Source organism: Aotus nancymaae, unplaced genomic scaffold (genome assembly GCF_030222135.1).
Source record: "Aotus nancymaae isolate 86718 unplaced genomic scaffold, 86718_ANA_hifiasm-v0.15.2.pri h1tg000010l, whole genome shotgun sequence".
Taxonomy (NCBI): Eukaryota; Metazoa; Chordata; class Mammalia; order Primates; family Aotidae; genus Aotus; species Aotus nancymaae.
Genome location: NW_026988421.1, coordinates 29,871,924 through 29,898,502, shown reverse-complemented (window position 1 = coordinate 29,898,502; position 26,579 = coordinate 29,871,924). Strand labels below are relative to the sequence as shown.

Genomic DNA, 26,579 nt, shown 5'->3' with positions numbered 1-26,579 from the left:
CAGGCAGAGCGGGCGCGGCCCAGTGGGACCGCCAGGCCGGCAGTAGCTCGGCCTGCAGGGCAGAGGCAAGGCTGGGGGCCGCCAGGCGCCTGGGCAAGCCTGGCAGGGAAGGGAGCCGAGAAGGCAAAGGAGCCGAGATCCACAAGGAAGATTTATTGGGCAGATCAGATGCACAGAGGCGGCTAATGAAGCAAATCCCGAGATGGGTATCAGAGCAACTCCCCAAAAGTTTATTTGCCTTTAAATTTCCGCAGGGAGGCGGGAGCCTTGTTTGAAGTGTAAATGCCCCTAGGTTGGGGGGTGGAAGGGCCGCTTTGAAAACACCAGAGAGAAAAGGTTCATTTAGAGGCAGACGGAAAAAGCAACCAACCCTGACAGGTCGGAGCCCGGGTACTGTTTGGGGTTGGGTTGTTTTCTTTCTTTCTTTTTCTTTTCCCCTTTCCTCTTCTTTCTTCCTTTTTTTTTCTTTCTTGCTCCCCCTCACCCCTCTTCTAGACTCTACAGAAGAAAGAGAACAGAAGAGAGTGAGTCAGAGGAGCGGCCAGTGACTGAATGAAGGCCAGCCCTTCCTCCTGGAGCCCTAGAAAGCCGAGCTTTGGCGAAAATGGGTTCTTAATCACTAGGGAGCATTGCTCGTTGACTTTCTAGACCCAGGAATGGGCTGGAGCTAAAGAGGAAGGGGCCAGAAGCCGGCCTGGGGGGAGGGTGAGTGTCCAGCTAGTGCAATGCTGGGGAGATGGTCCCAGGAGCAGGGGGGCGCCTGGGCTAGCAGGGTCTACCTGGGAATCAGACTACTGGAAGGGTCTTAACTCCTCAGAGGGTACAGGTGAAGGACAGGTGTGTGGGAACAACTTCCAGCATACCTGGTGCATGAAGTCCCCTTCTCTACAAAATGGAAAATCCTTCTGGCCCAACATGTGAAAATGGTTGTGGGCACCCACATTTCACGGTACTTGTAACATAGGGATCTGTCTAGTGGTTCTAGAAAAAATCTGTGTCTGTGTGGAAGTGGGGTGGTTGTACTCACAGACTCCAATAGTTCAGATGCCCGGAGACAAATTCCTGGATGACCAACATGGAGAGACCCGGGGCAAGGGTTACTTTAGTTCCGAACGCCTCTAATTAAAGACCCTTTCTCAACGTTCCTTTCACCCCAATTTTGGGTTAATTACTTCCCAGAAGGAAAGCCAAGGCTGTGCTAGCTAATACTACCTCAGCTCACTTGCTCTCTAGCCTGGAAGCTGTTCCCTTTAGGCTGCCTGGACTGTTTTCCTTCTTCGCTCCCTACGCGAAGTTAGTGCGTGTTCGTGGGATTGTGAGGCCAAAGCAAACCCGGGAGCGCCATCTGCAGGCCTCGAGAGGAAGAGACTGACCTTAGGGGCTGGGCCCTTCGCCTTCAACCTCTAGCCCAAGGGAACCAACCTGCCTAGCCACCCAAGGGAAGTGGGGTAGTGGGCTAGGAGGGGCAGGCGGGGAGGAGTTTTTTCCTCCCAGACTTTACTCCGCAGGTGGATTAAGTTTATCGGGCTCTGGAGGATACAAGAGGGAGGGCAAATGCCAGGATCCCGGTGGACCCGGGCCCCTCAGGAGTGAGAGACTCAGAACCCAGTCCCACTGAGCCTGGCCTGAGCTCGGCCTGAGCTCCTCCTGAGTGAGGAATAAGGGCGTCCCGAAAACCTGAGTAGCCAGTCAGGCTGAGTCAGGCAGGTGCACCTCTCCCCATCCAATCTGCCGCCCAGGCTCCGGCCAGAGGGAGAGGAGCGCGAGTCCGCGGCGCTTCCGCGGGGCGCCCAGAATGCAGACAGGGGCTGGAGAAACCTCGGATCCGGGCAGCAGGAGCGCGGCACAGGCTTCGCCTTGCCGCCCTTTCGAAGACCCAGGGAAGCGGGAGGGGGGAGGAAGCGAAGGAGGGAGAGAGAGTTAAAACATCAGCTGAAGTGCCAAGATGATTTATGAGACGAAGGAAAATATTTCATAAAGATCTCCCGGATATTCTGTACTTAACCAGTTAGGAGACAAAGGGCTTCTCCTGCCTAGTGCGTGCGAGCGGACCCCAGCGAGCAAGGGAGCGAGTGCCGGCAAGAGCTGCAGAGGCTCGGGCAGGAGTGGGGACGGCCCCGCGCTGCGCCTCCTGCGCTCGCTCCGGATCCGCCAAGCTAAGCAGCGGGCGGCGCTCAGCCGCCTGCGCAGCCGCCTCTTCTCCCCAGCCGGGGAGAGCCAGCCTGGTCTCCCGCATCCTGTGCCGCCGGCGACCTGCCGCTCCGCCGCACTGTCTCCCTCTCCTGGCCTCCTCCCCAGCCACCCGAGGGTTCAGGAACCAAGTCCCCCTGCTCTCCCGCCTTCCTCCGGGTACCATCCAGGCAGGTGGGTACTCGCCGGATGTCTCCAGCTCGATTCTAAACCAAGCGTCTGGACTGCCCAGACCTGGTGGGCAAGGGGACTGGGGAGGCCCTACGCGCAGTCGCGCGTGGGACGGGAGAGAACAAGACAAACTGCTGGACACTTTTCCATGGAATGAGAAGTGGGGGAGGTGCGTGGGTGGGAAGGTACCTCCAGAGGGAAAGGCGAAAGGGAAGAACCAGAAAGAGAGGGAGGAAGAGCCGGGAAGGAACGGAAGGGAACTCAGAACCGAGGATGGTGGGATTGGGGCTAGGAATGTGGACTGGGCCCGGGGCCGCGCGGCCCAGGCGGGCACTGGCCGGTGGACTGCAGGGCTGGGCGAGTTAGAACTGAAAGCCTGGCTTCAGAGCGCAGGGCGCTCCGAGGCCCTCTGTCGTTACCTGAATATTCATTAGACTGGCCGCTCTTTATCCTTATCTAACGTTTATCTTATCGGCGAGTTTCGTTTCTCAGTGTAGTTTTAATCCTGGGCTCCCATTCCCCCTGCCCCGGCCCGCTCCCCTCCCTCCCTCTTCCTACGCCCGCTACTCCCTCCTTCCCTCCCTCCCATTTCCCCCTCCTCTGCCCTCCCCTTGCGGGCACCGGAGTGACAGGCGCGGGGCCCTCCTCGCCGAAGCTCGGGGCTCCGGCGCTGGCGAATCACAGAGTGGTGGAATCTATTGCCTTTGTCTGACAAGTCATCCATCTCCCGGCGCGGGGAGGGGGAGGGGGCCTGGAGGGGGCTTTGCAGCTTTTAGAGAGACACACACCGGGAGCCCAGGCTCCAGTCTCCGGCCGAGTCTTCTCGCAGCCGCAACCCACCTGGGGCCAGCCCAGGGCTGCCAGCGCAGCTCGGCTCCCTTCCTCCCTCCCTTCTGGCCCTTCGGCCGCGGCGCCTTGCGCCAGCCTTTTCCGGGGGCGGGGGCCCGGCCCGCGCTCTCCCCTCCCGCAGGCGCCCGCTCGGACATCCCCGGGATTGCTACTTCTCTGCCAACTTCGCCAACTCGCCGGCACTTGGAGAGGCCCGGCTCCCCTTCCGGCGCCCTCGGGCCGCCCCTGCCCCGCGCGCTCTCCGACAACCGCCTCTCGGATGACCAGGTTCCAGGGGAGCTGAGCGAGTCGCCTCCCCAGCCCGGCTTCAGCCCTGGCTGCAGCCACCGCACGAGCCATGCGCCCCCAGTGCCCCCCGGCCCGGCCCACCGCCCCGGGGCCACTCTGCTGACCGCCCAGCCCCGAGTCCCAACGGTGGCAAGTTGCGGCTACTGCGGTTGGAAGCTCCCGCTAGCCCGGAGGAGCCCCCGCGGGGAGCGCAGTACTGCGCCCCTCGCCCCTGCGCGCCCCGAAGCAACCGGGCGCTCACTCACCCTCCCTCCCCCACCGTCCCTCCCTTTTCTCCTCAAGTCCTGAAGTTGAGTTTGCGAGGCGACACGGCGGCGGCGGCCGCGCTGCTCCCGCTCCTCTGCCTCCCCATGGATATGCACTGCAAAGCAGACCCCTTCTCCGCGATGCACCGTGAGTACCGGCGCCCGGCTCCTGTCCCTACTCGGGGCTGTCCTTCTCAACCCGGTCCAGTTCCAGCGTGGCCCCGGCCCCCCGCACTCAGGTCCCATCTTGGAGGCCACCCTGGGTTTTCCTGGTCTCTCCTTTCGTTCTTCCTCTTTACCTTGCCCGGTGTTTCTAATGCCTCCAGCTTCTTTTCCTGCCTTCTGTCACCCATACTTACCTCTCTGCCTGCCTGTTTTCCTACCTTCCCTTGTGCCTATCATTTGCCTTTGCTCCTTCCATCCGCTTCTTCTTAGGTCATGGGATCCACAGCTCCGGAGTCCTGGTTCCAGCCGCTCTCTCCCTAGTCAGCTTCTTGCCCTGTGCTGGGGGAAAATTAGCAGGCAGTTTTCAGGGTGTTGTTTTGTTTTGTTTTCTCTTTTCTCTCTCCCTCTCTTCCTCTTTTTGCCTCCCTCTCTTTTCTCCCTACATCTTTATCTTTCTCAAACTCAAGAGTTGTGGGGTCCAGGAGACTCCAAGAGTGGTCAGCCTCAGTGTTAGGACAATTGGGCAGACAAGCATGGGGGTGGGGTGCCCCCTTCTGACCCTCATCTCTCAGCATCTCCAGGCCCTTCCAGCCCAGTCGAGGCTTCTTGTGGGCTGGTTTGAAATATTTCCTTCCTCTTCCTTTCTTTCCCACCCCACTTCCCTGGACTTCCCCTTCCCTTCACATTGGGAATCTGAGGTTGTCAAGACGCGATGGTCATCTTTCCCTGCCTCTGCCTGGGAGATGCTCTAAAAACAAAGAGGGGTTCCGAGAAGAAATCGAAGTCAGGGAGAGAGCCAGCAGCGCAGCCTTCCAGGTGGGCCCGGCAGAGTGCAGCTCTGCTCTCAGCTCTGGAGGCTCCTCGCCTAGCCTCCCACTCCACATTGAGGATCCTGCAGCCAACAACATGGCCAGGGGGTCAGCAAAGAGCAAAAAATGAGGGGGAAAGAACAAAAGGAAAGCAAATGCCAAAGCTGGGGAGAAAGGAAGAGAAATCCAAACAAGGGAAAGGAAATTTTAAAAAGAAAGTTGAAACAATGTTACAGAAGAAAAGGGAGAAGGGGAGAAAAGAGAGTTATTTTAATGAAACTTGAATTTAATTTATACCAGCCTTTAGCTTGAAAAACTATTCCTAAATTTTTTTTGCAGGCTTTTTAAAATAGATAAAATTTTAAATAGAAAACTCCTCCCTATCTGCAGATTAATAATTAAGGATCATTTGTAACTTTTCACAAGGAAACTTTAGACCTGGCTTGGACCTGTGCTTAGGACAAGAGAGGCGAGGAGGGAGAGCTGTGCTTTTCCTAAGCATATATTTAGCTTTACGGGGTGGGGGTGGGCATTAAAAAATACTCCTGGGATAAAATATATTTTCCTAAGTAATTTCCAAGCGCAGGAAAGCCACGCCGAGGGCATCAGGCCGCCGCGGGTCTCGGCAAGCCGGCCGAAAAGCCTCGCTCCTTTTCGGGAGGAGTGGAACCGGGTCCACACGCCGTCTTCGCGCAGCCTCGCGGCCCGGCTGCCACGGCTCTCGCTCTCCTTTCTTGCGGATTCCGCTGGTGATCCGCTGAGTCTTGGCTGCCTACGGGGAGCCACTTTGAAACCCAAAGGGGAGCACGGCCCAGCGGAAGGTGGTCGGAGGGAGACAGCCGCAGCGCGGGCCCGCGGGCCGATCGACTGGCGAGTGAGACACCGCAGACCGAGTGGGTGCCGGCGGCAGTGGCGCATTCCAGGCCCGACTCAGAGCCGGCTCGCGGCGGTCCAGCCCTGGACTCCCGTCTTGGCCCCTTCCCATCCCCACCCCTTAGATTGGGGCTGAGGGGCCGGGCCTGGAGCCCGGGGAGGCTGAATTATTCATCTTTAATCTGCCCGCAGCTGCCGCCTTTTCATACCGGTAACGCGAGTTCTCCCGGGGCCTAAATTATTGATGGTTGGGGTTTGGAGGGAGGGGAGGGGTGAGGAGCGGGGCTAGAGATAGGGAGATTAAAGGGATGGGCACGGAGGTAAAAGAAGAGGTGCCAGTCTCTCCCAGCAGCCCGATCAGAGGCCTTTTCCCAGAGGTTTCACCCAAGCTTGCTCTAGGTGCCCCCCCCGAAAGGGACGGGAGAGAAATGAGGGGGGCACAGATGTCCCCGCTTTCTCCGAAACTCGCCTGAGGCTAGCGGGGCAGGGGCTGCAGGTTGCCGGCCCCGGCCGACCCGACTCGGCCGCTAGAAGTCTCCACGCTTGGATTGCTCAGTAACTGCGGCTGCGGGTTGATCGCTCTGGGTGCAGGATTTCTAGACTGCTGTAGGCCAGGGAGAATGGGGCACCAGGAAGCACCCTCAGGCCTGGCACCCAGTGGCCGCCTAGGCTCCAAGATCGGGAGCCCACGCTGAAGCCGGGTTGGAAACCCCGTGCCCTTCTCTTGGCCGGGAGAGCAAACGCCCGAGCCGCTCAGTTTCCTGGGAACTTGCTGAGGTCTGAGGAGTCAAAGGGACGCGAATCGGGCTTGGGCCAGCTACACAGGGCGCCCCGAGAGTTATCAACCCGCGGGCACGGCCTATGCCGTGCCACCCGGGCGAGACAGTGGGCCCCAACTAAGCCCTGCGCGGCGCGGCAGGCAGGCAGGCGAGCCCAAGCAGCCGGCATTCTCCGTCTGCTGCCTGGAGCCGCTCTCGGCTGCCTCCCTGTCTCTGAGCGCAGCAGACCCCGGGCCCCTGCCTCTTCCGCCTTCCTTGCTTCACTTTAGATACTAAGGCGGTGAGGGGGAGACACGGCCCCCCTACAGATAATTAACGTTAGAAAAACTCCCCATCCAAAACAAACAAGACAGGATACGAGGTAGAAAAATTCCGATTACCATTTAATACTTTTTAGGAAAGAGGCAGAGAGGAAAGGGGTGTGTGTGTGTCAGGCACTTATCCCCTCTCTGTGATAGGAGCTCGGATGAACAGTCAGCCGAGCCCCGACGCCCCCATATCGTCCACCTCCAAGCCCCGCACGGGCGGACAGCTCCCCGGTTGCCTGCGGCTCAGGCGGGATGCTGCTTCGCATGATCCCATCCTCTGCCGGGCCCTTCCTCTCCTCGCTTTCTAACACTCTTTCCGCTGGCATGAATTCCCCTTTGCCATTTTTCTCCCCCTCTTCCCTCTTTTCTGTCGCCCGGTTTCTCTGCAGTCCTCCCTTCGCTTTCTACCTTTCGTTGCACGGCCTGAGTCCCCCTCTCGCCCAGCCCCCAGTCTTCTGCCCAGCGCCCGCGCTTCCGCGTCTCTACAGCCGGGCGGGGGTTCCAGTCCCCACTCCTCCGCGTGGTCGTGGGAGTCCACCACCTTTCTTCTCAAGTTCGGGAGCATGCCCTTCCGCCCTGCCTGCTTCCTTCGCACGTCCCGGGCCGCGGACCCTGACTAATGGCCGGTCCCTGCTGTGTGTGGGGTGTTGTGTTTTTTTCTTGTCTCTCCCCAGCAGGGCACGGGGGTGTGAACCAGCTCGGGGGGGTGTTTGTGAACGGCCGGCCCCTACCCGACGTGGTGAGGCAGCGCATCGTGGAGCTGGCCCACCAGGGTGTGCGGCCCTGTGACATCTCCCGGCAGCTGCGGGTCAGCCACGGCTGTGTCAGCAAAATCCTGGGCAGGTGAGGGCTTCGCAGCTGTCCCGGGAGACGCCCTGCCTACTTCCCCGGCCAGTCCTGGGTCTCCTGCCCCAGGACTTGACTAAAAATCCAGTGCCAAGTGGGAGAGGGAGGTCCCCAAAGGGGTCTGGAGAGGTGCTTCTTTTGGAGTGTTCAGATGGTGGCCAAAGACTCAGGAGCGAGGGTGGAGCAGGGTCACCCAGTGCCTGTCCTGCTTCTGGTCCCTGGTGAGAAAGCATCCGCTTTTGGCTTCAGAAAGGGAAGAATGACTTTTCCAATGGAGTTAAGGCAGACATGGGGTAGGGGGGACAGTAGAGGAATGGGGTGGGGTGAAAATGGGTCCCCAAGAGGAGAAGCAGCAGCATTTGGGAGGCAGGAGTGTCCTGGTTCCCATAGATGCTCTGCGCCCAGTAGGAAAGGGCTGGAGGTGGTGCCTCAGCCCTGGCCTCCCTGAGACGTTGCAGCGCTGTTCCCAAATGAAGGGCTGAGCTTTCACTCCCACGGGTGCCTATTCGGGCTGGTGTGCACCCAGCCCCTAGTGTAGCCATCTCCCTGGAGGGATGGTACGCCTTTTTCTCCTCCTCCATGGCACTCTTCATCCTAGCCAAACACCTTCAGGAAGTCAGCTCAGCCACACTGGGCCTTTTCCCTCCATACTGCTGCCTCGGCGGGCGGGCGGGAGAGTGGCTCAGCAGCTCTGGAACCTGCAGCCCCCCTGCCCCGCCGCCATCCGCTTCTGGCTGACCCTGCCGGCTTTCCCGGCGCAGGTACTACGAGACGGGCAGCATCAAGCCGGGTGTCATCGGTGGCTCCAAGCCCAAAGTGGCGACGCCCAAAGTGGTGGACAAGATTGCTGAATACAAGCGACAGAACCCGACTATGTTCGCCTGGGAGATCCGAGACCGGCTCCTGGCTGAGGGCATCTGTGACAATGACACAGTGCCCAGCGTCTCTTCCATCAACAGGTGAGCAAGCCACTTGGGTCTTCAGGGCTGGATTCCAGCTCCTGACTCCTGCCTGCAGGGGTGTTCCACACCCAGTCTCTGCTCTTTGTCCAGCCTCTGCCCTTTCTCCCTGCTCCCAGCCAAAATCCTTTGGTCAGGGAAAGAGGACCTGTGAGGCAGAGAGATAGACAGACAGACAGACAGGGCTGTCTTCAGTTCAGGGCTGGGTATTCCCTGCCAGGCTTCTCCCGCCGGCGTCCTGGAAATGAATCCAAGTGTTTGTGGTAATTAAGACTCCAAGATTACGAGCATCCAGCCTTGGGATCTAGAGACAATCACAGCCTGCAGCCGGAGCCTTTAAAATGACCAGTGTCTATTCATCCCCTCCAAACAGACTTCCCTTTCTAAAGGCTGCTCCTTCCCCAGGGGCAGCCGCCTGTCCTGGCTCCCCCACCCTCCCTGCCAGCCCCCACAAAGCTCACCTCCCAGGAGCCTGGTCTTGCTAGCCAGCTCCACACAAATTTCCGGCCTGTAAGCACTGGGATCTGGGCTTGCAGAACAAATGCCAACCACCAGCCAGCAACTGGCAGGGAGTAGAGGAACTGGACAAGGAGAGGGTGCCAAGCAGGGAGGGAAAACTCCAGATTCTGAGACAGAAACTCAGGTGTTACCCTCAGTCACCTAAGGTGCCTGTCTCCAGGCTGAAATCTTTGCACTGATGACAGGCGCACACATGTAGGGAAAACACAGGGCTGAGTCAGCTTGACATACAGGATATTTAGATCTCCTGGTCTCCAAACCACTCCAGCGTGCTCTCTGGGAGAACACATATGCACACTGCACGCACATCCACCCTAGCCAGTGTGCCAATATGCCTATCTGTGGTAACTATAGAACATACAAGCAGCAGTGGGCTCAGGAACCCAGGCTGGCTTCAAGATCACAGAACTGTATGAACTGACAGTTATTCACAGAGTCCCTGTACAAGTCACACTCCAGTCAGAAGCAAGTCCCACACAGCCTTGGCACCCCCCAAGTTAAGATACCCCAAAATGAAAAGAGAGCTAAGCATTTCATACCTTTGTTATTCTTTTCATTCTAAGCTCATTATCAGGACAACTAATAATTCAGATGGTACCTTATTCTGAAACTGGCAACACGTATCAAGGATTTTAAAAATATTTTGCAAATGATATGGAATTATCCCAAATCATCCTGAAAACAGCAGGTAAAATTAGCTGGTAGAATGTACCTTGGCTAAAGAAGATTCCCTGTGCCACACTCGTGCTGTAATGTATTGCGAGGCGACCCCAGAAATTATCCCAGTGTGTGCCATCTGTATTAAAATGGTTATTCAGTTATGAACAGGGTAACATAATACTGATCAGCTAATTATACACCCTCCGAAAACCCTCCAGCTCCCTGGGCCTAGCTCAGCCAGGTATTGAAAGCATAGTGATTTGACATTCAGATACCTTCCAAAGGAGCTGGAGAGAGATGCTGGGTGGTTTGGGAGAGAAATAAGTCCTTTGCTTTAAAAGCCAGGGGAGGACACTGGGGCAGCTTTGGGCTGAGGCAAGAGTGGCACTTCGGGAGGGGAAGGGGACAAAGCATTGTTTTATGAGCCATGTAGAGACTCAGTCTCTTGCCTGACTGCTGGTTCTGGGAGTAAGTTGGAACTGAGATCTCAAGAGAAGAACAGCCAAGGGCCAAGAGGGGCCCTGCTAAGCACAGCGTCGCTGGGACTGGGTGGTGGTCTTCTGCAGAACATTTATGAGAAATGCTTGTTGTCAGTAATAGAATTTGCAAGCCTTTGGAGAAACCCGAGTCATGTAGGGTTTAGGAAATCTGTTTCTTTTGAATGAAGTAGAGGAGTGGTGCGACAAGTCAGGTGTGGCAGCCCTGTCAACACCCCCCGTCCCTTCTCCCGACAACACACACCCCTCATTGGCTGAGATGGTTTGGGAAGCTGGCTTACGCTCAAGTTTGGAAATGCTTCTATCCTGAAAAGCCATGGAGAGAAAGGGCCAGATGACCCCAGGATCAAGCTCCAGAGGTCTTGAGGTGCACCCACCAGAATTAGGACCAAGTAGACCACAAGAGAACCACAAGTGAGATGAGGGTGAGGAAAGAGTAGCCTCGGCTTGTCAGCTATGATAGCTGCAGAACCCGCCCAGCACAGAGCCCTGTCACCTGAGGGGCACACAGGCTTCCTTTGGGTGTGGAGAAATAGCTAACTGTGGGCAGATGTTGCTGGAGATGGAGAGGGAGTAGGAGGAGAAGAACGGGGAAGCCACCAACCACACGGGCAGCCTACCGTGGTCCACAGTTAGGCTTCACAGCTGGCTTTGTCTACAAGGAGCAGGCAAAGTAGTCTCAATTTCACTTTTGGCCAGAATCCTCTCATGGTTCGTATTTTGGAAAGAATTCTGGGGGCTTCCCAGTGTGTTGCTGAGTTGGGGCTGGAGAAATCTACCTGGGGTAGGTGGTTTGCTCTGAAGCGGTAAGGCTTATCTGAGGTCTGTTGTTTCACCCAAAAGCCTGATAAAAACAGGATGTTTCTGCTAGTGCTGGTTATATCAGGAACTTTGCCTTTTCTCAGTTTTGGGAATTCTCACTCGCTACAGGAAGAGCCTGGAGATTTTCCTGTGTGCAGAAAGTGTGGTGCATTGGGGAACGGGTGGTTCTTGAGGTTAGAGCTTTGTTGGTGGTGACCTGCCCACTTGTGTTGGGTGTTTCATAACAGTTATGAGTAAGGTTGTGCATGAGCTCGTGGTTGGCAAGAAAAGAAGTCCACACATGCTCACCCACCTGAGCCAAAGGTTTTTCATCTTCTCCTCCCCAAAACAGATGCTGTCGCCGCACTTGAAATATGCTGTTACGGTTATAAACTAAATTGCTTTTTCATTCTTTAAAAATGGTTTTGGCATTCTCTGATCCTGTTGCGATAAAGGCGTGGCCATCCAGCCTGTATTCTCCACTAGCAAATTCTCAGAAATGCTTTTCTGAACCAGAGGACTGGGTCAGGAAGGCCTCCCCACTCCCACAGACCACTGTCAAAAATCCCGAGGCTTGACTGGGCTGCTTAGCACATGGAATTTATCTGAATCTTTCTAAATATTGGGTTACCGATGGCTGAGCGTGGAGTTGCCAGCTCTTTGGTTTGTACACCGCTGCTTAGAGGGCGGGTGTTTATAAACAGGGGATTTTAGATCGAATCCTGGTATGGGAAATGGCCTGGAGAAGGGAGAGGTGGAGAGAGACCCATGCTACTGAAAAAGGAAAAAGTCACCTAGTTACATCGCTGAGCAATTGTCTAAGCAGGGGAGATTTTCCCGATTATATGCCAGAGTCTTCTGGTCTGGCTGTTACTCTGGGCAGGGAATACAGCTCCTTTGAAAGAATAGGCATAAACCCCAAATAGAGTCTAGGGTTACTGATGATCCCCTGAAGGTGCTCTTCTGGGAAGAGCTGGCAATAAGGGTGTCACCTAACTTTTTTAGCTTACCTAACACTCTTTGGAGTCAGGGCACTCTCTGCCCCTAGATCTTTGGAGCGAACCCTGCCAGAATCAACTTCTGATGATCTCTCATTACCCATACTCCCTCTTAGCGTGTTTGGCTCTAGGTGAGCATGTTCATTCTCTCAGCAGTGGCAACCCAGGGCTGTGTTAAGGAATTCCATCCTGTGTCATTTGGGTGTCCCTTTTTCTGTCATTCTCGGGTCTGAGTCATTCTCAGGTCTTTGTTCCCCTTGGGTCAGGCAGTGGGGTGACAATGGTCTACCAGCTGTTCCTTCAAAGGCCTTTCCAAATAAGCTGGGCGCCACTCATCCTGGCCCGGGGAATGTCGAAGATATCAGGACTAGGGTCTGTTTCTCCTTCTCTGAAATTCAGGTTCCAGAATGTTGCCTATTCGACTTGTGGACCAGGCTGGGCATGAAGCTGGGCCAGAGGGGTGGTACCGCCCGCCACATCACCATACCTTTGCAGCTGTTTGGTGGTCAGGGCTGTTGGTCTCATGGCAAAGAGCCAGGACAAGTTGGAGAGTTAAGAAAAAGACTTCTATGCACAGAGGAGTAGCAGAAACAAGGACAGAGAACTTGCCTTCTGTGGCCCTGAGCCTAGCAGATTGGGCCCATAAATAACAGACCAACGCACCAGTTTCTGTCGGAGAAGCCTTGCTCACCTGTCCTTTCCCAGAGACAGTCTCCTACGATGAGGTTGCCCATCATTAGAATAACGTTTGAAATAGGGGTGACGGTTGAAATTCTCATTCCTTAAAATGAACTAGAGTTGTCCTCCCGAAAAGCCTATTTTTGTTTTGTAGTTGTTTTAGCCTGGGCTTCCTGGCCCGCAGTCTTGTTGGTCTGACTGTCTCCCTGTTGGCTGGTTCTGTGAGTGTTGGGGCCACAAAAAGGGTTTCGGGTGAGAGCAATGGCTGGTCGCCCTGCCTTCCCACCTCAGCTGGCGACTCTCAAGAAGAGGCAGACAGGAGGTGCTGGGGCTAACAACAGCTCCAGGTGCATTTCAGAAAGGAGATGCAAAGAAGAAAAGAGAGGGAAAACCCAAAATATATAAATAAATAGCGTCCCGGCTGTTCTGAGAACTCAATAAAACAATCACATCAAATATGAAGAGGCATAAATCTTGAGTCTGCACAGGTAACCTACTCAATTGCTTTTATTATCGCTTAGGCTGCCTCCATTTATTACCGTTCACGGCCTGGGCAAAGGAGGCTGCGTGGAGGGTGGTCTCCAGTGCAATCCTACACCCCGGAGAGGCAACAATCAGCCCATACAGCCAGGGATTTCGATGGGAGCCCGGGAAGGGCCCATCTGTCTGCATGAAAACCAATCAATAACTCTGTAACCAGAGCCCTTGTCACAGGGAAATGGACAGCACAACAGTTCAATAGAGGGGCCACAGGGGAATTAGCCAAGTAGAGATGGGGCCAAGCAGGAGCAGCCCCTAGAGAAGGGAAACAGGGGTGCCTGGAGTAGGGGAGATTAGGGAGGGGAGAGCAGTAGCTTCGTATGCATGTTGGTATTAGATGGGGATTATTGTGCAAAATAGACCCAGGGAATGAGCGGCAATGTTGGGAGTTGAGGTGGTAGGGAACATGAGTTTTAGATGGCATTTGGGAAATGGGCTTGTTCTGGCACATGGGATAGTGTGACTATGCGTGATGGTATGTGCTTGCAGACTAGAAAGTCACAGCTTCTAGAGAAAGAGGACCAATAGTAGTAACTGGTGTGGAAGATTAATGACACTCCCCACCACCTAAAAAACCCCTCTGAAAAGGGGGTTCCTATGAGCCCACATGGGATGGGGGTCCTGCTTCCCAGTCTTCTTAGCATGACTGATGAAGGAGCCCCACTGTCTGCTCCCAGCTTCCTAGGTCTCTGACAATAGCTACCCTGCAGGTTGCCTCTTAATACTCAGGTCTATCTTCAGCCCCGCCTTGCGTCTACCTGGAATTGAAGTTTATATATTAAGAAGAAAATATGGTGTAAAAGTGGCATGTGTTCCATAGAAATCATACTTCAAGTACCCTGTTTTTCACTTTCAGTATGGTATTCAATAAATTGCATGAGATATCCAACACTTTGGTATAAAATAGTCTTTGTATTAGATGACTTCGCCCAACTGTAAGTGTTCTGAGCATGTTTAAAGTAGGCTAGGCTGACCTACGACTTGCCATAGATTAGATGCATTCAGTGCATTTCCAACTTACAGTATTTTCAACTTATGGAGCCATTACCTTATCGTAAGTTAAGGAGCATCTGTACACTGAAAAGAATTTCCTTTTCACTTCCTGTTCTTTAAAAGAATGCGCTACAGAGGGTGCTCATCTGAGCTGCCAATTCTCTGCTTCCCTGCTGTTTCTTCCCTCACGTCCCCCACCCCTCCAGAAGCCAGGTGTCCAGGGCTCAGATTCTCACAGGGGAAGCAGCTTCAGGTGCAGCTATGCCCAGTGCAGCTCCCCAGCCATGCAGGCGAGTCTAGAGAAGGGGAAAGGGCTCCTGAAACTGAGAGTGGGAAATAGAGTCTCACAACCGATGCCCAACTAGCAAGTGAAATACTAGACAGATGAGAGATTAAATCACGTTTGGTTTTTCTATCTACCACTGAACTACTGGGTTGAGGTGGTTTTCTCCTGTTGAACAGGCTATTTGTTTTGGGGCTAGGAAGGCATGGCTTGAATGTATTCATGATGGTTTGCAGGTGTAGAAGTTGCTATCTTCTGTCTGTGTGGATTTGTGTGTGGGGGTGGGTGCCTACCTATGTCTGCTTTTAGGTGAAAGGGCTCTGAGGCCAAGAGGAGAGAAGGGAGGAAGGCCCACAGGACATGACCTGCAGTCACAGACAAGGCTGGACACCTTGTACTTGGGCCATCAGCTCAATCGGCGAGCAGTCATTGAGCCATTGGGCGAGGTGGCAGTGATAATAAGGCTAGGCTGAAGATTCCTCATTTCATAATCTTGGCAAATGGGGCCACATTTTCCTTCAGTTATTTGCGCCATAACATTCTGTAGTCCAGTTAACCCCCGATAAGAGGGGCTTTGCTACAGTGATGCCACCTTTGTGGTGAAGAGCTGTGCGACCAGCTGTCCCTCCTCACTTTGACACGTGGGTCCCAGCCCCGTTGGCAGGATTAGTTAGGGACCAGCTTCATAAGCAGCCAAGAAGATGCTCTTCTCTGCACAATCCTTCCTCCAGAGCTGCGGCCCGCAGTAGGAGGCATGGCGACAGCACGGGGACATGATGGTGGGCAGAACTCGCCCCAGGGCCAGCCTGCAGGTCTTTCCTCAGTAATCCAGGTATGGGGGGCATAAGGAAGAGGCTTACTGTTTGTGAGAAATGTGGAGCTGGCCTCTGGAGAAGGCTTGGGGTGTAGGTGAGGCATGATGGCAGACGTAGCCGCCTTGGGGCCTCCTGAGGAGGGCTGGGCACAGAGGAGCTACTGAGGGTATGGGAAGCTAAAGAAGAACGGTCTGGCCCTGCAGGAGAGGGAGCAGGCCTCTTGTAGGCTGGGGACTCTCAGGTAAGAGAGGAGGATTTTGTGTTTTTTAAGAGAGAAGGAAAGAGGGAGAAAGAGAGACAGCAGGGCACAGGGAGCGAGTCAGGTGCCAATCTATTTTAGAAAGGTTCAGGTTTATGGCAGGGATGTTGGGGGAAGGAAAGTAGCACCCAGAAGTCCGGACTGGGCTTTGCCAAGAGCAATGATGGAGGCACGCTTTGGCTCCAGGGGTCATGAGCACAAATGACTCCTGGGCCCCGGGAGGGAGAGACTCCAGAAGACGAGATGAAAAGTGGCGAGAACTGAGCAAACAGCAGGTGCGCATGCATAGGCTGGGCCTGCAGGCAGTGATGCAGGAAGGCTGGATTTTTACAAACTCTGTATTGGCCGGAGCAAACAGCTTTGGGTCTGATTCTGTCCATGGGCCAGCGTTCAGCAGCCCCTGGTTGACCTAACTGCATAGACTTATCTCTCTGCCTTAGACTAGGGCAGTAACATCTTTGCAAGTAGAAGGGGATGGGGCATTTCCTGGGTCTCTTAGTCCAGAAGCTCCTGGGGAAGGGAGTGGAGGAGAGATTATGACTCCCTATAGAGGGGGTGTGGGGTGGGGAGGAGAGGTGGGGTGTGGGTAGGGAGGGGCAGAAAGTGAGGATGATGTCTGGGAGAGTGAGGCAGGAGGCAGTGAAGCTGAGAGGTGGAAGGAAGGGTGCTGCCTTGGCCTGGACGGGGTTGCTGGGGATTGGAGCACATGGCTGAGAGCAGGACGTAGCACTGCAGAGCCTACAAGGGGATTTGGATCTGCTCCTCCTAGCCAGGGCCCTCGGTGGCCTGGCAAGGTCTTGGGGGTGGTGGGAGAAAGCTGGAGCCCCAGGCAGCTGGTAGTCCAGGCTTATGGGCCCTGAGGAGAGGCCCAGAGGTGGTGAAGGAGAAGGGAGAAGAGGAAGGCGAGCAGGTTTCTGAGAATAGTGTGGAGCAAAGGAAGTGGCATGGGAGGGGAAGCGGCTTGGCTGGAGCTGTGCAGCCCTTTCTGGGAGGGAGCCTCATGAGTGTGCGCGGCCCGGCCCGGCTGCAAGGCAGGTGGGCAGTGCAGTGACTCCAGCCCTGTCCCCGGCAGGCTGGAGAGGGAGAGTGGGAGAGCAGCCACAAGGGAGGGTGGGAGGCCCCTGCCTCCTGGGGGCTCCAGATTCGAGAGCCATCTCCACACAGAGCCTTTGTCCTCGCTGCTCTGGACTTCCTCCTCTGCCTGCCCTCAGTCCTGCCTGAACCACAGAGATTTCTCTCTGCTGCCACCTGGGAACAGAGCAAGCCAGGGGACAGGACCGGTGGTGGCTTCTGGCAGGGCTGAGGCAGGGCAGCAGGCTTGGAGGGGAACTGTGTTCACCTTGCAGACACAGTAGAGTCAAGAAATCAGAGAGGAAGGATTGGCGAGGACTGGGAGAGAGGGGAGCAGGCAGAAAGGGAGGACAAAAGCGTGCCCTGAGTGTGAGCTGAGCACCCCCAAGTGAGCACTGAGGGCTGCTCTCCCTGGTCCTGGTGCTCCCTCTTGGCCCTGGGATCTTTGCCGGGCCCAACTGCCCAGCCTATACCTGGCAGGCAGGTGATAGAAGCTGAAGGAGATAAGGAGTCTGCAGGCAGCTTCTGGCTTGCCGGACCCTCATTCTGCCTCTTATCCCGGAAGCTTTCATCTTAATTTTGGAGGGCAAGCAGTGGTGCCTGCCTTAGAGTGTTATCCCAAGAGAAGTTGGTGATGATGTGCTGGGAGCCTCTGTGCATGGCTCTGCTTTGGAAAGAGTATGTGTGCTGGTGGCATCTAGCTAAGCCTGGCTTCCATGCCCTGGGAAGCTGTCTAAATGGCGCTGGCTCCCAGGGAGCTCTCAAAAGGAGTCAGTTGTGTCAAACTGGGAGTTGGTGCCTTGCTACTCAGAAGGCTTCTGGCTAAAGGGATTGTTTGGTCCCAGAATGAAAGTCCCTGCTATCACTTGGATGGCCTGCCTGTTTCGGATGTTAGTGAATGTTCCCTGGAGAGCACACGGTTGAATGATAGTAGACATCCTGATGGGTCCACGAGAGGGGGTCCCGAAAGGTACACACAGGGTGCCAACACATTTGGTCTGTGCACATGCACGTTTGGAGATGTGAACACTTGTGAGCAGTGTGCATTTGCTCTGCTGGATGAGTGAGTCAAGCTGCGTGTGATGGTCAGGCTGGAAGGAGTGTGTAGTGTCGCTCTAGGAGAACTGGAAGTGGTTGTTTCATGTGTGTCTGCTGCCATCCTCAAAGAGAGCATGTGTTTAGGTAGAGACAAAGGTCAAGATAGTGGCCTCCTTTCATCATTTGCAGAATGGATACCTCACTCCCTTCCCCAAGTCCCTTACTCTCCTTCCTCTTTCTTCTGTTCCTGCTCATTCCTCAGGTTGGCTGGTTGGGGTTAGGGGGCCAATCTCAGCAAACTATAATTGAAGAGTGAGGAGAATCTGATAAGGAAGGCCATCCTTCCTCTAGGGACCAATGGAGGTTTCATGTTCCCCACTCTACCGTGCTTCTCTAAGCGGGTGACACTAGGGCAGGCAGCCTTCCGACTGTGACTGTCTAGAGTCTAGGAGAGCCAGAGAGAAGGGGTTGGGACTCGGGTTCCTTACCCAAGTTGCAATGGTCCTGGGAAACCGTAGCAGACTCCAGATGAGAGCGAGGGGAGGGCAGAAGAGAGACGGCAGAAGACAGGAAGAGGGAAGTGGGAGCCAGATGTGATCAACACAGACAGACCCCACTAAAGCCTAATTTTGGGCCACAGAAATGGACTCTATGTGGTGGGAAGGGTGTTTTTTTTTTTTAATTAGGGAAGGGGCTGTGATGCCATCTAGCCCGTCTTTGGGGCTGAACACTTAGCTCCTGCAGAGGGTACAGCCCTGATTAGGGTTAAGCTCCTTCTAGAAACAATGCTCACCCGCACTGTCACCCCCCTGCCCTCCCCAGCACATGTGCTTTTCTTCTTCCCCCACCCTTGTTTCCCCTGAACTTGGCTCTGAGGATCAGGTAACTCCTGGCCCCAGGGAGATAGCCAGGAAGGCCATGCAGACTCCCTTAGGAGATGACCTCCCAGGATGGATACAAAAAAAGTTGAGAGAAATTCATTTCATGGCCAGCGGCTGCTTAGAAAAGGCGATTCCAGCATCTGAATGTGATAAATGTTAACTGAGCATTAATCGCATTAAAGAGGGCCCTATAAACTTTTCATTTCTAATTAAATTTGTCCAGTGATGCTGCCCAAGCGAGTACTCTGGGCCTTTGTTTATGTGGAAAATTAAAATGCAAATACAATGGGATTTATTTCCAGGAGTGGAGTGATGGGCTGGCCCCTCTGGCTACTGGTCTTCAGGCCTGTCAGGCCAGGTGACTGCATCTTTGGAGGTGCTGTGCCCCTTGTGACGATTCTTGTGTGAAGGGAGAGGCCAAAGTTCAAGGTCAAATACTGTTAGTCAATGGGGAGAAGATGTAGAGAGAATTGGAGAGAAGGAGAAAAAAAAATAGATAACCAGGAATATAGGGAGGCATTGTCCTGGTTTCCCACCCTCCTTCCCCACCAACTCGCACCTCTAGGAGAACAGACCCCCCAAACCTTACTTGTGAATATCACCACAAGCCTCCTCTGCAGCTATGAGATGAAGGGGTATATGGGAGAGAGAATTTGGAGGAAGCAGCCCTGCTAGTCTCGGCACGGTGGCTCACACCTGTAATCCCAGCACTTTGGGAGGCTGAGGCAGGAGGATCGCTTGAATCCAGGAGTTTGAGACCAGACTGGGCAACATAGTGAGGCCCACCTCTATTTAAAAAAAACAACTAAGTGGCCATGAGGAAGGGTCCAGGGCCTGGATTTATCTCCAGCAGTTTGAGGGTCAGCTGCTGTCCACATTGAGGTTTCACTGTGCTCTTCCTGCCAGTGCCAAGTGGCATTGACATGGGGCAGTGAAGCACAGAGGCACAAACCGAGGAGGACATTGTGCATGCACGCCTGCATGCACGCAGCCTCCTTGCACATAAGGAGAGCCGGTTTCTCATAAGAGTAAACAAATGTCCCTCGCAAGGAGTCCTTTAGCGCCATGATCTCTTTGATGAAAGTGTTAACCCTAAATGCTACTGAATGGAACAATCTAAAGTTACTTTTTTCTTTTTTTGAGACGAAGTCTCACTCCGTAGCCCGGGCTGGAGTGCAATGGTGTGATCTCGGCTCACTGCAACCTCCACTTCCTGAGTTCAAGCGATTCTCATGCCTCAGCCTCCAGAGTAGCTGGGATTACAGGTGCATGCCACTCCACCTGGCTATTTGTATTTTTAGTAGAGGTGGGTTTTCACTGTGTTGGCCAGGCTAGTCTTGCACTCTGGACCTCAGGTAATCCACCCGCCTCGGTCTCCCAAGGTGCTAGGACTACAGGCATGAGCCACTGCGCCCCACTAAAGTTCCTACTTACTAAAACATAAATTAAATCAAGGAGAGAGAAAACCCTGCATAAGAAAAATTAGTTGGGTACATCAGTTCAAGACACTGAAAGATAGCTATGCGCTCTCTGGATAAGGAAGTTGTAAATAGCATTAAAAAGTCAAGCAGGAAAGGAAATGGAGTAGGAGAAATGATAAAAGACAGAGCACTAAATCACAAATAGGGGTACATGTACAAAGTTGCAAACCAGCTTTATGTCAACCTTTGCAGAATCCGCAGCTTGGACTGACAATATGTAGCGATGCTAAATGCACAGGCACGCAGACTTCCAGAGTCTCAGTATGGAGAGGGTGGATTGGTCACACGGTCGGCAAGCTGCTGTCTGTGCTGGACTCTGGGATTAATCCATCAGCTCCTCCATGCAGGGATCAGATTGGGGACAGTTTGGTAGGCAGTTGAGGATACGGCTGTATGAGATTTTTTAAGGTCTTTAAACACGTGAGTCTCTTGTGAGCTGGATCCACTTTCTAATGGATCTCTAAAGTAGCAACCCATTCCCAGAACACCGCCTGCTTGGCTGGTTTTGTCAAAAAGCTGCTACCCCTGTCCTCTTTGGTCTGTTTTATTCTGGGCTATTCTTTTCCTTTTTAGTGTTCACTTATGCCTCTTGGAAATGCATGAGCACTTGCTAACAAACAGGTTAATGACGGTGCAACTCCCAAACATCTGGATGGAAACCAAAACTTTAGTCAATCACCTATAAATGTTTTCGATAGAATGCCAAAGATCTGGCGATTTAGAAATGTCCACGTAATTGAATGAATTTCTCAGTTTTTTATCCTGGCACAGAATCAACACATTGGGAAACACCTGTTTTCAGAGAAAAATATTCCAGGGAACTAAGTATTGTGATTAGAAAGCATCTTTGATGTGTTTCAGTCTGATTTCTGGCTTGAAAGGAGGCGGACCGGGCTCTAAGTAAGGTGGAGATCTGGTGTACTACAGTAGTTAGTACTGGAATGAGCACAGCTGGTGAGAGGTTTCCTTCCCCAGAAAGTTGGCCAGGAGGGCAGATCACTTTGTCCAAATGAGTTTAGTCTGTCTGTTCGGCTGGTTTCTCTAAGGGAGTCCCCTTTGCCATTTAAGGAAGACTGTCAGGTTTTTAATACATGTGGCTTTTTCTTCATTTATTTTTTCATCCAACCATTCAGAAAGTAGGTGCTTTCTTGCTAAGCACCTACTATGTGCCAGGCAATTCACATAGAGTTATGCAGCATAGTGCTAAAAAGCAGGCTCTGGGGAGAAACTGCCAGATATTGAAGCTGGCTTCTCTACTCACTGGCTACAGGGTATTGGATCCATCTCGTATCCTCTCTGGGCCCCAATTTCTTCACCCAAATAATGTGGGGTATAACCCTGTAGGTCTCTCATAGGTTCTCATGAGGGTTAAATGAGTGAGTCCACATAAACCTGCTTAGAATTGCACCTGGCAGGTATTAAGTGCTCAATAAATGCTAGTTATTATTACTGCAGTAGTCATCATCAAGTCTGCATTTCTTATTATGTGCCTATGTCAGTGTGTATGCATTCTGCTTTGTGTGTGCACAAACACTGAAGTCTTTTTAAAGAAAAAAGTTTGGGCCGGGCGCGGTGGCTCATGCCTGTAATCCCAGCACTTTGGGAGGCCAAGGCAGGTGGATCACGAGGTCAAGAGATCGAGACCATCCTGGTCAACATGATGAAACACTGTCTCTACTAAAAATACAAAAAATTAGCTGGGCATAGTGGCGCATGCCTGTAATCCCAGCTACTCAGGAGGCTGAGGCAGGAGAATTGCCTGAACCCAGGAGGCGGAGGTTGCGGTGAGCCAAGATCGCGCCACTGCACTCCAGCCTGGGTAACGAGTGAAACTCTGTCTCAAAAAAAAAAAAGAAAAGAAAAAAGTTTGAAGAGCCAAAAGGATATGCTGTGAACAGAATTGTATATAATGAATGCCAGTGAGAATGCCTTTCGAGCCCAGATGGATTTAGAAGAGGGCCCACTCAGTGTGTTTCCAGAAAAAAGACGCTCTATGATTCAGTTGTCTGACCATTGAGCAGGATTATTCAGATAATTGCCCCTTTGTCCACTTTGAGAGCCCAGCCCTTGTGTGTGTGTGTGTGTGTATGTGTGTCTGTGTGTATGTGTGTCTGTGTGTGTGTGTGTATACTTTGTATAACTGCACACTCCTTCTCTTGGATGAGCCTGCTATTGTTTGAGGAATTGGCATTTTCTGGGCTTCATGGCATTTTCTTAGGTTGTGATGCTTTGCATTTTGTAGTTTTTTTTAAAAGATAAAATGAAATGGTAGTGTGGAAAAATCCTTATTTGGTGTGTTTGAAGGGTTTCACTGATTCTTAAATGTCATCGAGGGAAGAGGAAAGGGAGGTAAACAGGAAGAGGAGGGGAAGAGAGGAGAGAAAATGGAGATAAGACAAAGGATGAAGAAAGAGGACAGGGGGAAGTGAGCATATATTTAAATTCAAACCAAAGCTGTCTATTCTTGTCTAACATGTCTGGATATTCTAAGGAAGCATGGGAGTTTGACTATCATTGCAGTCATTTCCATTGCTAAGGAGTAAAACTTTTAAGAAAAAAATTTCCGGAAAAAATTCCTTTGGATTTAATCTATTTGATGCAATGGTTCAAAGTAACTGGACAACTGCAAATTCTGTTTATTCTTTGCCTAACAAGAGCAAAGATGGAAACCAAAGTTTCCCAAACTCATGATGATGTGTTTTCTCATCTTTATGGGAACTTCCATGGAGCAAGACTGAGGTGCGACCCCATTCTTGCCTCAAGTTCTCCTTGTCCCTTTGGCTTAGTTAGGTGACCATGTTCAGTGGGCCATAAGACCCACACCCAAATACCTAAACAGTCGCTTGTCTGATCCCTTTCATACCCCTTGCATCATTTTCAGGTTCCTAGATTTCATTATTCCTGGTTTATAACTGTTAGCTGGTAAAGGTTCTGATTTTCAAATTAGAAAGTAAATTTTTTTAATGAGCAAAATTAGAATCCTGAAAACTCAATCATCCTTACATTTTTCTTGTAGCATAAAACAAGTCGGCTTGTGCCGTGGCTCACACCTGTAATCCCAGCACTTTGGGAGGCCGAGGTGGGCAGATCACGAGGTCAGGAGATCGAGACCATCCTGGCTTACGCGATGAAACCCTGTCTCTACTAAAAATACAAAAAATTAGCCAGGCATGGTGGCGCACACCTGTAGTCCCAGCTACTCTGGAGGGTGAGGCAGGAGAATCACTTGAACCTGGGAGGCAGAAGTTGCAGTGAGCCAAGATCACACCACTGTACTCCAACCTGGGGACAGAATGAGACTCTGCTCAAAAAAACAACAACAACAAAAACAAGTCAAAGTCTGCCTATTCCTTACTGGATCAGGGCCAGATGCTGCCCTCTGTGTGGGTGTGGGCAGTGGTGAGCTCTGTCAACCTCAACCCTGCCACTGCCCACATGGCAGGGGGAGAACTACTCTCTGCCCCTGTGCTACCTGGCTGAAAAGTTTGCACTTATCTGCTTAAAACACACACACACACCCCTTGATTTGTCTTAGAATTTTGTGTACACTAGCACACATGTGTACATGTTTATGCACATACGTAGGCCAATCTTATGGCTGCTTTACTCAGAAAGCCTTTATATTTATCATCATCAGTAGCAGCACAGTGGTTAACAAGTGTTTACTGCAGTAAGAACAGTTATAAGCATGTTACATGCATTAATCGATTGAAGCATCCTAAACAACCCCATAGGGCTTTATAGGATTGTTTATAGATGAGGTAACTGGAGTACAGAGAAGTTAAATAACTTGCACAAGGTCACAGGCTAAGTAGCAGAACTAGGATTTGAACCCATGTAGTCCTGGCTCTAAAACCCGGGTGCTTATCCCCTATGCCATACTTCATATCTCCTTTGGATCAAAGGAAGTGCAAGCGTGGCAGTCTCTTGGGGAACTCTGTGTATTTTGCAGTCTCATGCCCAACTATCTATTCATATGTTAACTTACGAGCTCAAAACAGGGACCCTGTACCCTACTAGATGCTCACGCCTCTATGTGTCTCTGTACTCTTCCATGAGGTGTGCTCCTCAGTGCAGGCCACTGCTGAGCCCCATCATCTGGGGATACGGGGAAGGAAGAGGATGCTAATGGCCAGAACCACAGAGTGGAGTGGAATGGGGATTCTAGGAACTAGAGTTGATGTTGCTGTTCCCATTGGGATTGGGAAGTTTACTCCTGTCCATCCTCCTCTAGCTCCAGCAGGGATCTAGACGCTTAGTAGGCATAGGGTTGGGTCTAGGGGCTTAACTCTCCAAATTAGGCAGACCTGTTCTTGTCTGGTAAAGTCATAACTGTTCAGCGGAGGAGGGGCACTTGCTTCCAAGAAGAATAGAATCGTATTTTTGATCATCAAAAAGAGATTTGTCCTGCATCTCTAGAATCTTCCTTCTGAAAAGCAGCAATGCAAATGACCAGGCTAAAAAAGCTAAAGGCTGGGTCCTCTCACCCACAACCACACCGAGAAGGCAATTAAAGCAATTACCGAATCATACACCACCACCCAGATCCAGCATCATTACTCAACCCACATCACCAAGGAGACATCCATTAACCTAATCTCTGAGACATACATTAGGGAAAAAAGATGCTGATATGATCAATGAACACAATAATTCAAAGCAGAAACACAGACACTGCCACCGAACAATACTCAAATTCCTCCAACTCAGTGTTACACAAAGTGCAGCCACCTCAATACAATACCACAAAACACCAAGTAACAAACCTTAAGCCAGCTGCTGGAATGCGTCAACACAATGCAATAATACACGATAATGCACAACACAATTCAAACTCTGCATCCCACAGGCGCACCCATACACAAAGGCTGAAATCATGTGGCCGCTTGAGCAATAGTAAACACTGGGCAGGCACACACAGAGATGGAGCCAGTAGCGCAGCACCCAATTCTCCTGCACACCCAGCAGGAAACGATCACAGCTGCAGTGCTCCCAAGCACAGTGCAGCCTGTCAGAAAGCAGCAGCACCATGCCGTTTCTCCAGCAGGTGGATGTGTCCAGACCATCACCTCCAATAAGGCCTCTGGGCTCTCATTGCTAGTAAGAGAGTAAACTGTCCCCTGAGCCTGCTTCCTGAGACAGGAAGATTCAGTTCTATTCTGGTTGGGGTTTAATAAGACTTCGCTGTTACTGAAAATGACAGAGCTCCGGGGATAAAGGGGAAGGTGGAGGAGGCAGGGAGCTCACCAAGCTGGGTGCAGGAATTCCCCTTCCTCTACCCAGCCCCACCTTCTGTGGCCATTCCAGAGCCAAAGCCCTCTTGCTGGGTGTTCACGGAGTATCGATTCAGTCTGCAAGCAATTTTAATATTTCTTCAGGGACTTTCCAGCAACAGCACAAGTCATTAATTCACCCTCCCAAATTGCTTATTCAATAGCAGGAACATGGCTCCTGAATAAAGTCCCAGAATTTATGTGACTCGCACGAGTCAGGAGGTCAAACAACTGTTATGGAGTGAAGTTAAAAATCCAAATAAAATATTGACACTTTTTTGGGGAGGGGGCGGGGGGGAAGCAAAGGTATTTAAAATAGGTTTTTGTTGCAATGCCCCCAGGATAAAGAATGGAAGGAGACTGAAGACAAGTTGGAGTTTATAAAATCAATGGAATTTATTGCATAGCTACTTGGCATTTAATAATTCTCTCATTTCCACATCCCCCTCCCCCACCCCATTCTGGCCGTAGACAGAGAGATACACAGGTATACAAATGCACATTTATGTACATCAATACCGGTGCATGGACCAATATAAAAACACGATTGTGATGTGAAAATCTGAAACACCCTGGGAAGGGAACAATGGTGGTGTAAAGTCTCGCTGTAGCTTACGGATTTGACAGAAATGGGCATAACTTGGCAGATATTCATGAAGTAGGTTTTGATAAATACATCCACTATTATAAATCTTGGATCAATGCATTGGAGCAGACCTGAATAGAAAGATACACTAATCATAGAAACTGATTCTCAAAACCGAAATTGAGAAACACATCTTTATGTAGTATCGTCATGCGGATGAAAAAAATTTGGAAAATTTGCCCCCAAAACCTACCAGTGTATAAAAATTCACTGAAACCTACAGCCACGTAATCTAAAATTGTGGTTTGTTTGTAACACAGATATGATGTTTATCAAAGACAGCTATGGCACACGGGAGAAGATAAGCATGTTTAAGATCACAGCTACACACGCTCTCTGTCAATCGTCTACATATACAATTGCTCAATTTTCCAAAATCATGATATGAAAAGACTGAAGGAAAAATTCGTTCATGTCCAAATAGTTAATAAATAAATATATATGTATGTGTGTGTGTATATATAGACATATACATATGTGTGTGTGTGTGTGTGTGTGTGTGTGTATCTATGTCTATATATATATTTCCCAAAGAGGTCAAATGGTTCAGCCTACAGACGTTGAAGTCACAAGCCTGGATCTAATGTCTGGCTCTTACCTCACACATATGTGTAATTATGTCAATTGAAAAAAATAAAATCCAACCAAACAAAAAAAATCTGGC

General features: G+C 51.8%; 1 protein-coding gene across 10 annotated transcripts in view; it reads left to right on the top strand.

Moving 5' to 3' along the window:
* Positions 1–26,579, top strand: part of PAX2 (paired box 2) — an 88,557-nt gene that overhangs the window by 1,719 nt on the left and 60,259 nt on the right. For 4 of the 10 annotated variants that reach the window (XM_021672952.2, XM_021672953.2, XM_021672951.2 and 1 more), the window contains exons 1-3: positions 3,166–3,891; positions 7,352–7,520; positions 8,285–8,482. In XM_021672952.2, the coding sequence (XP_021528627.1) occupies positions 3,849–3,891; positions 7,352–7,520; positions 8,285–8,482 (410 nt within the window). In that variant the 5' untranslated portion in view covers positions 3,166–3,848. Of the gene's footprint in view, positions 1–3,165; positions 3,892–6,553; positions 7,521–8,284; positions 8,483–26,579 lie in introns of those variants that run through there. The other 6 variants (XM_012439639.2, XM_064373975.1, XM_012439630.2 and 3 more) reach the window with 4 other exon arrangements.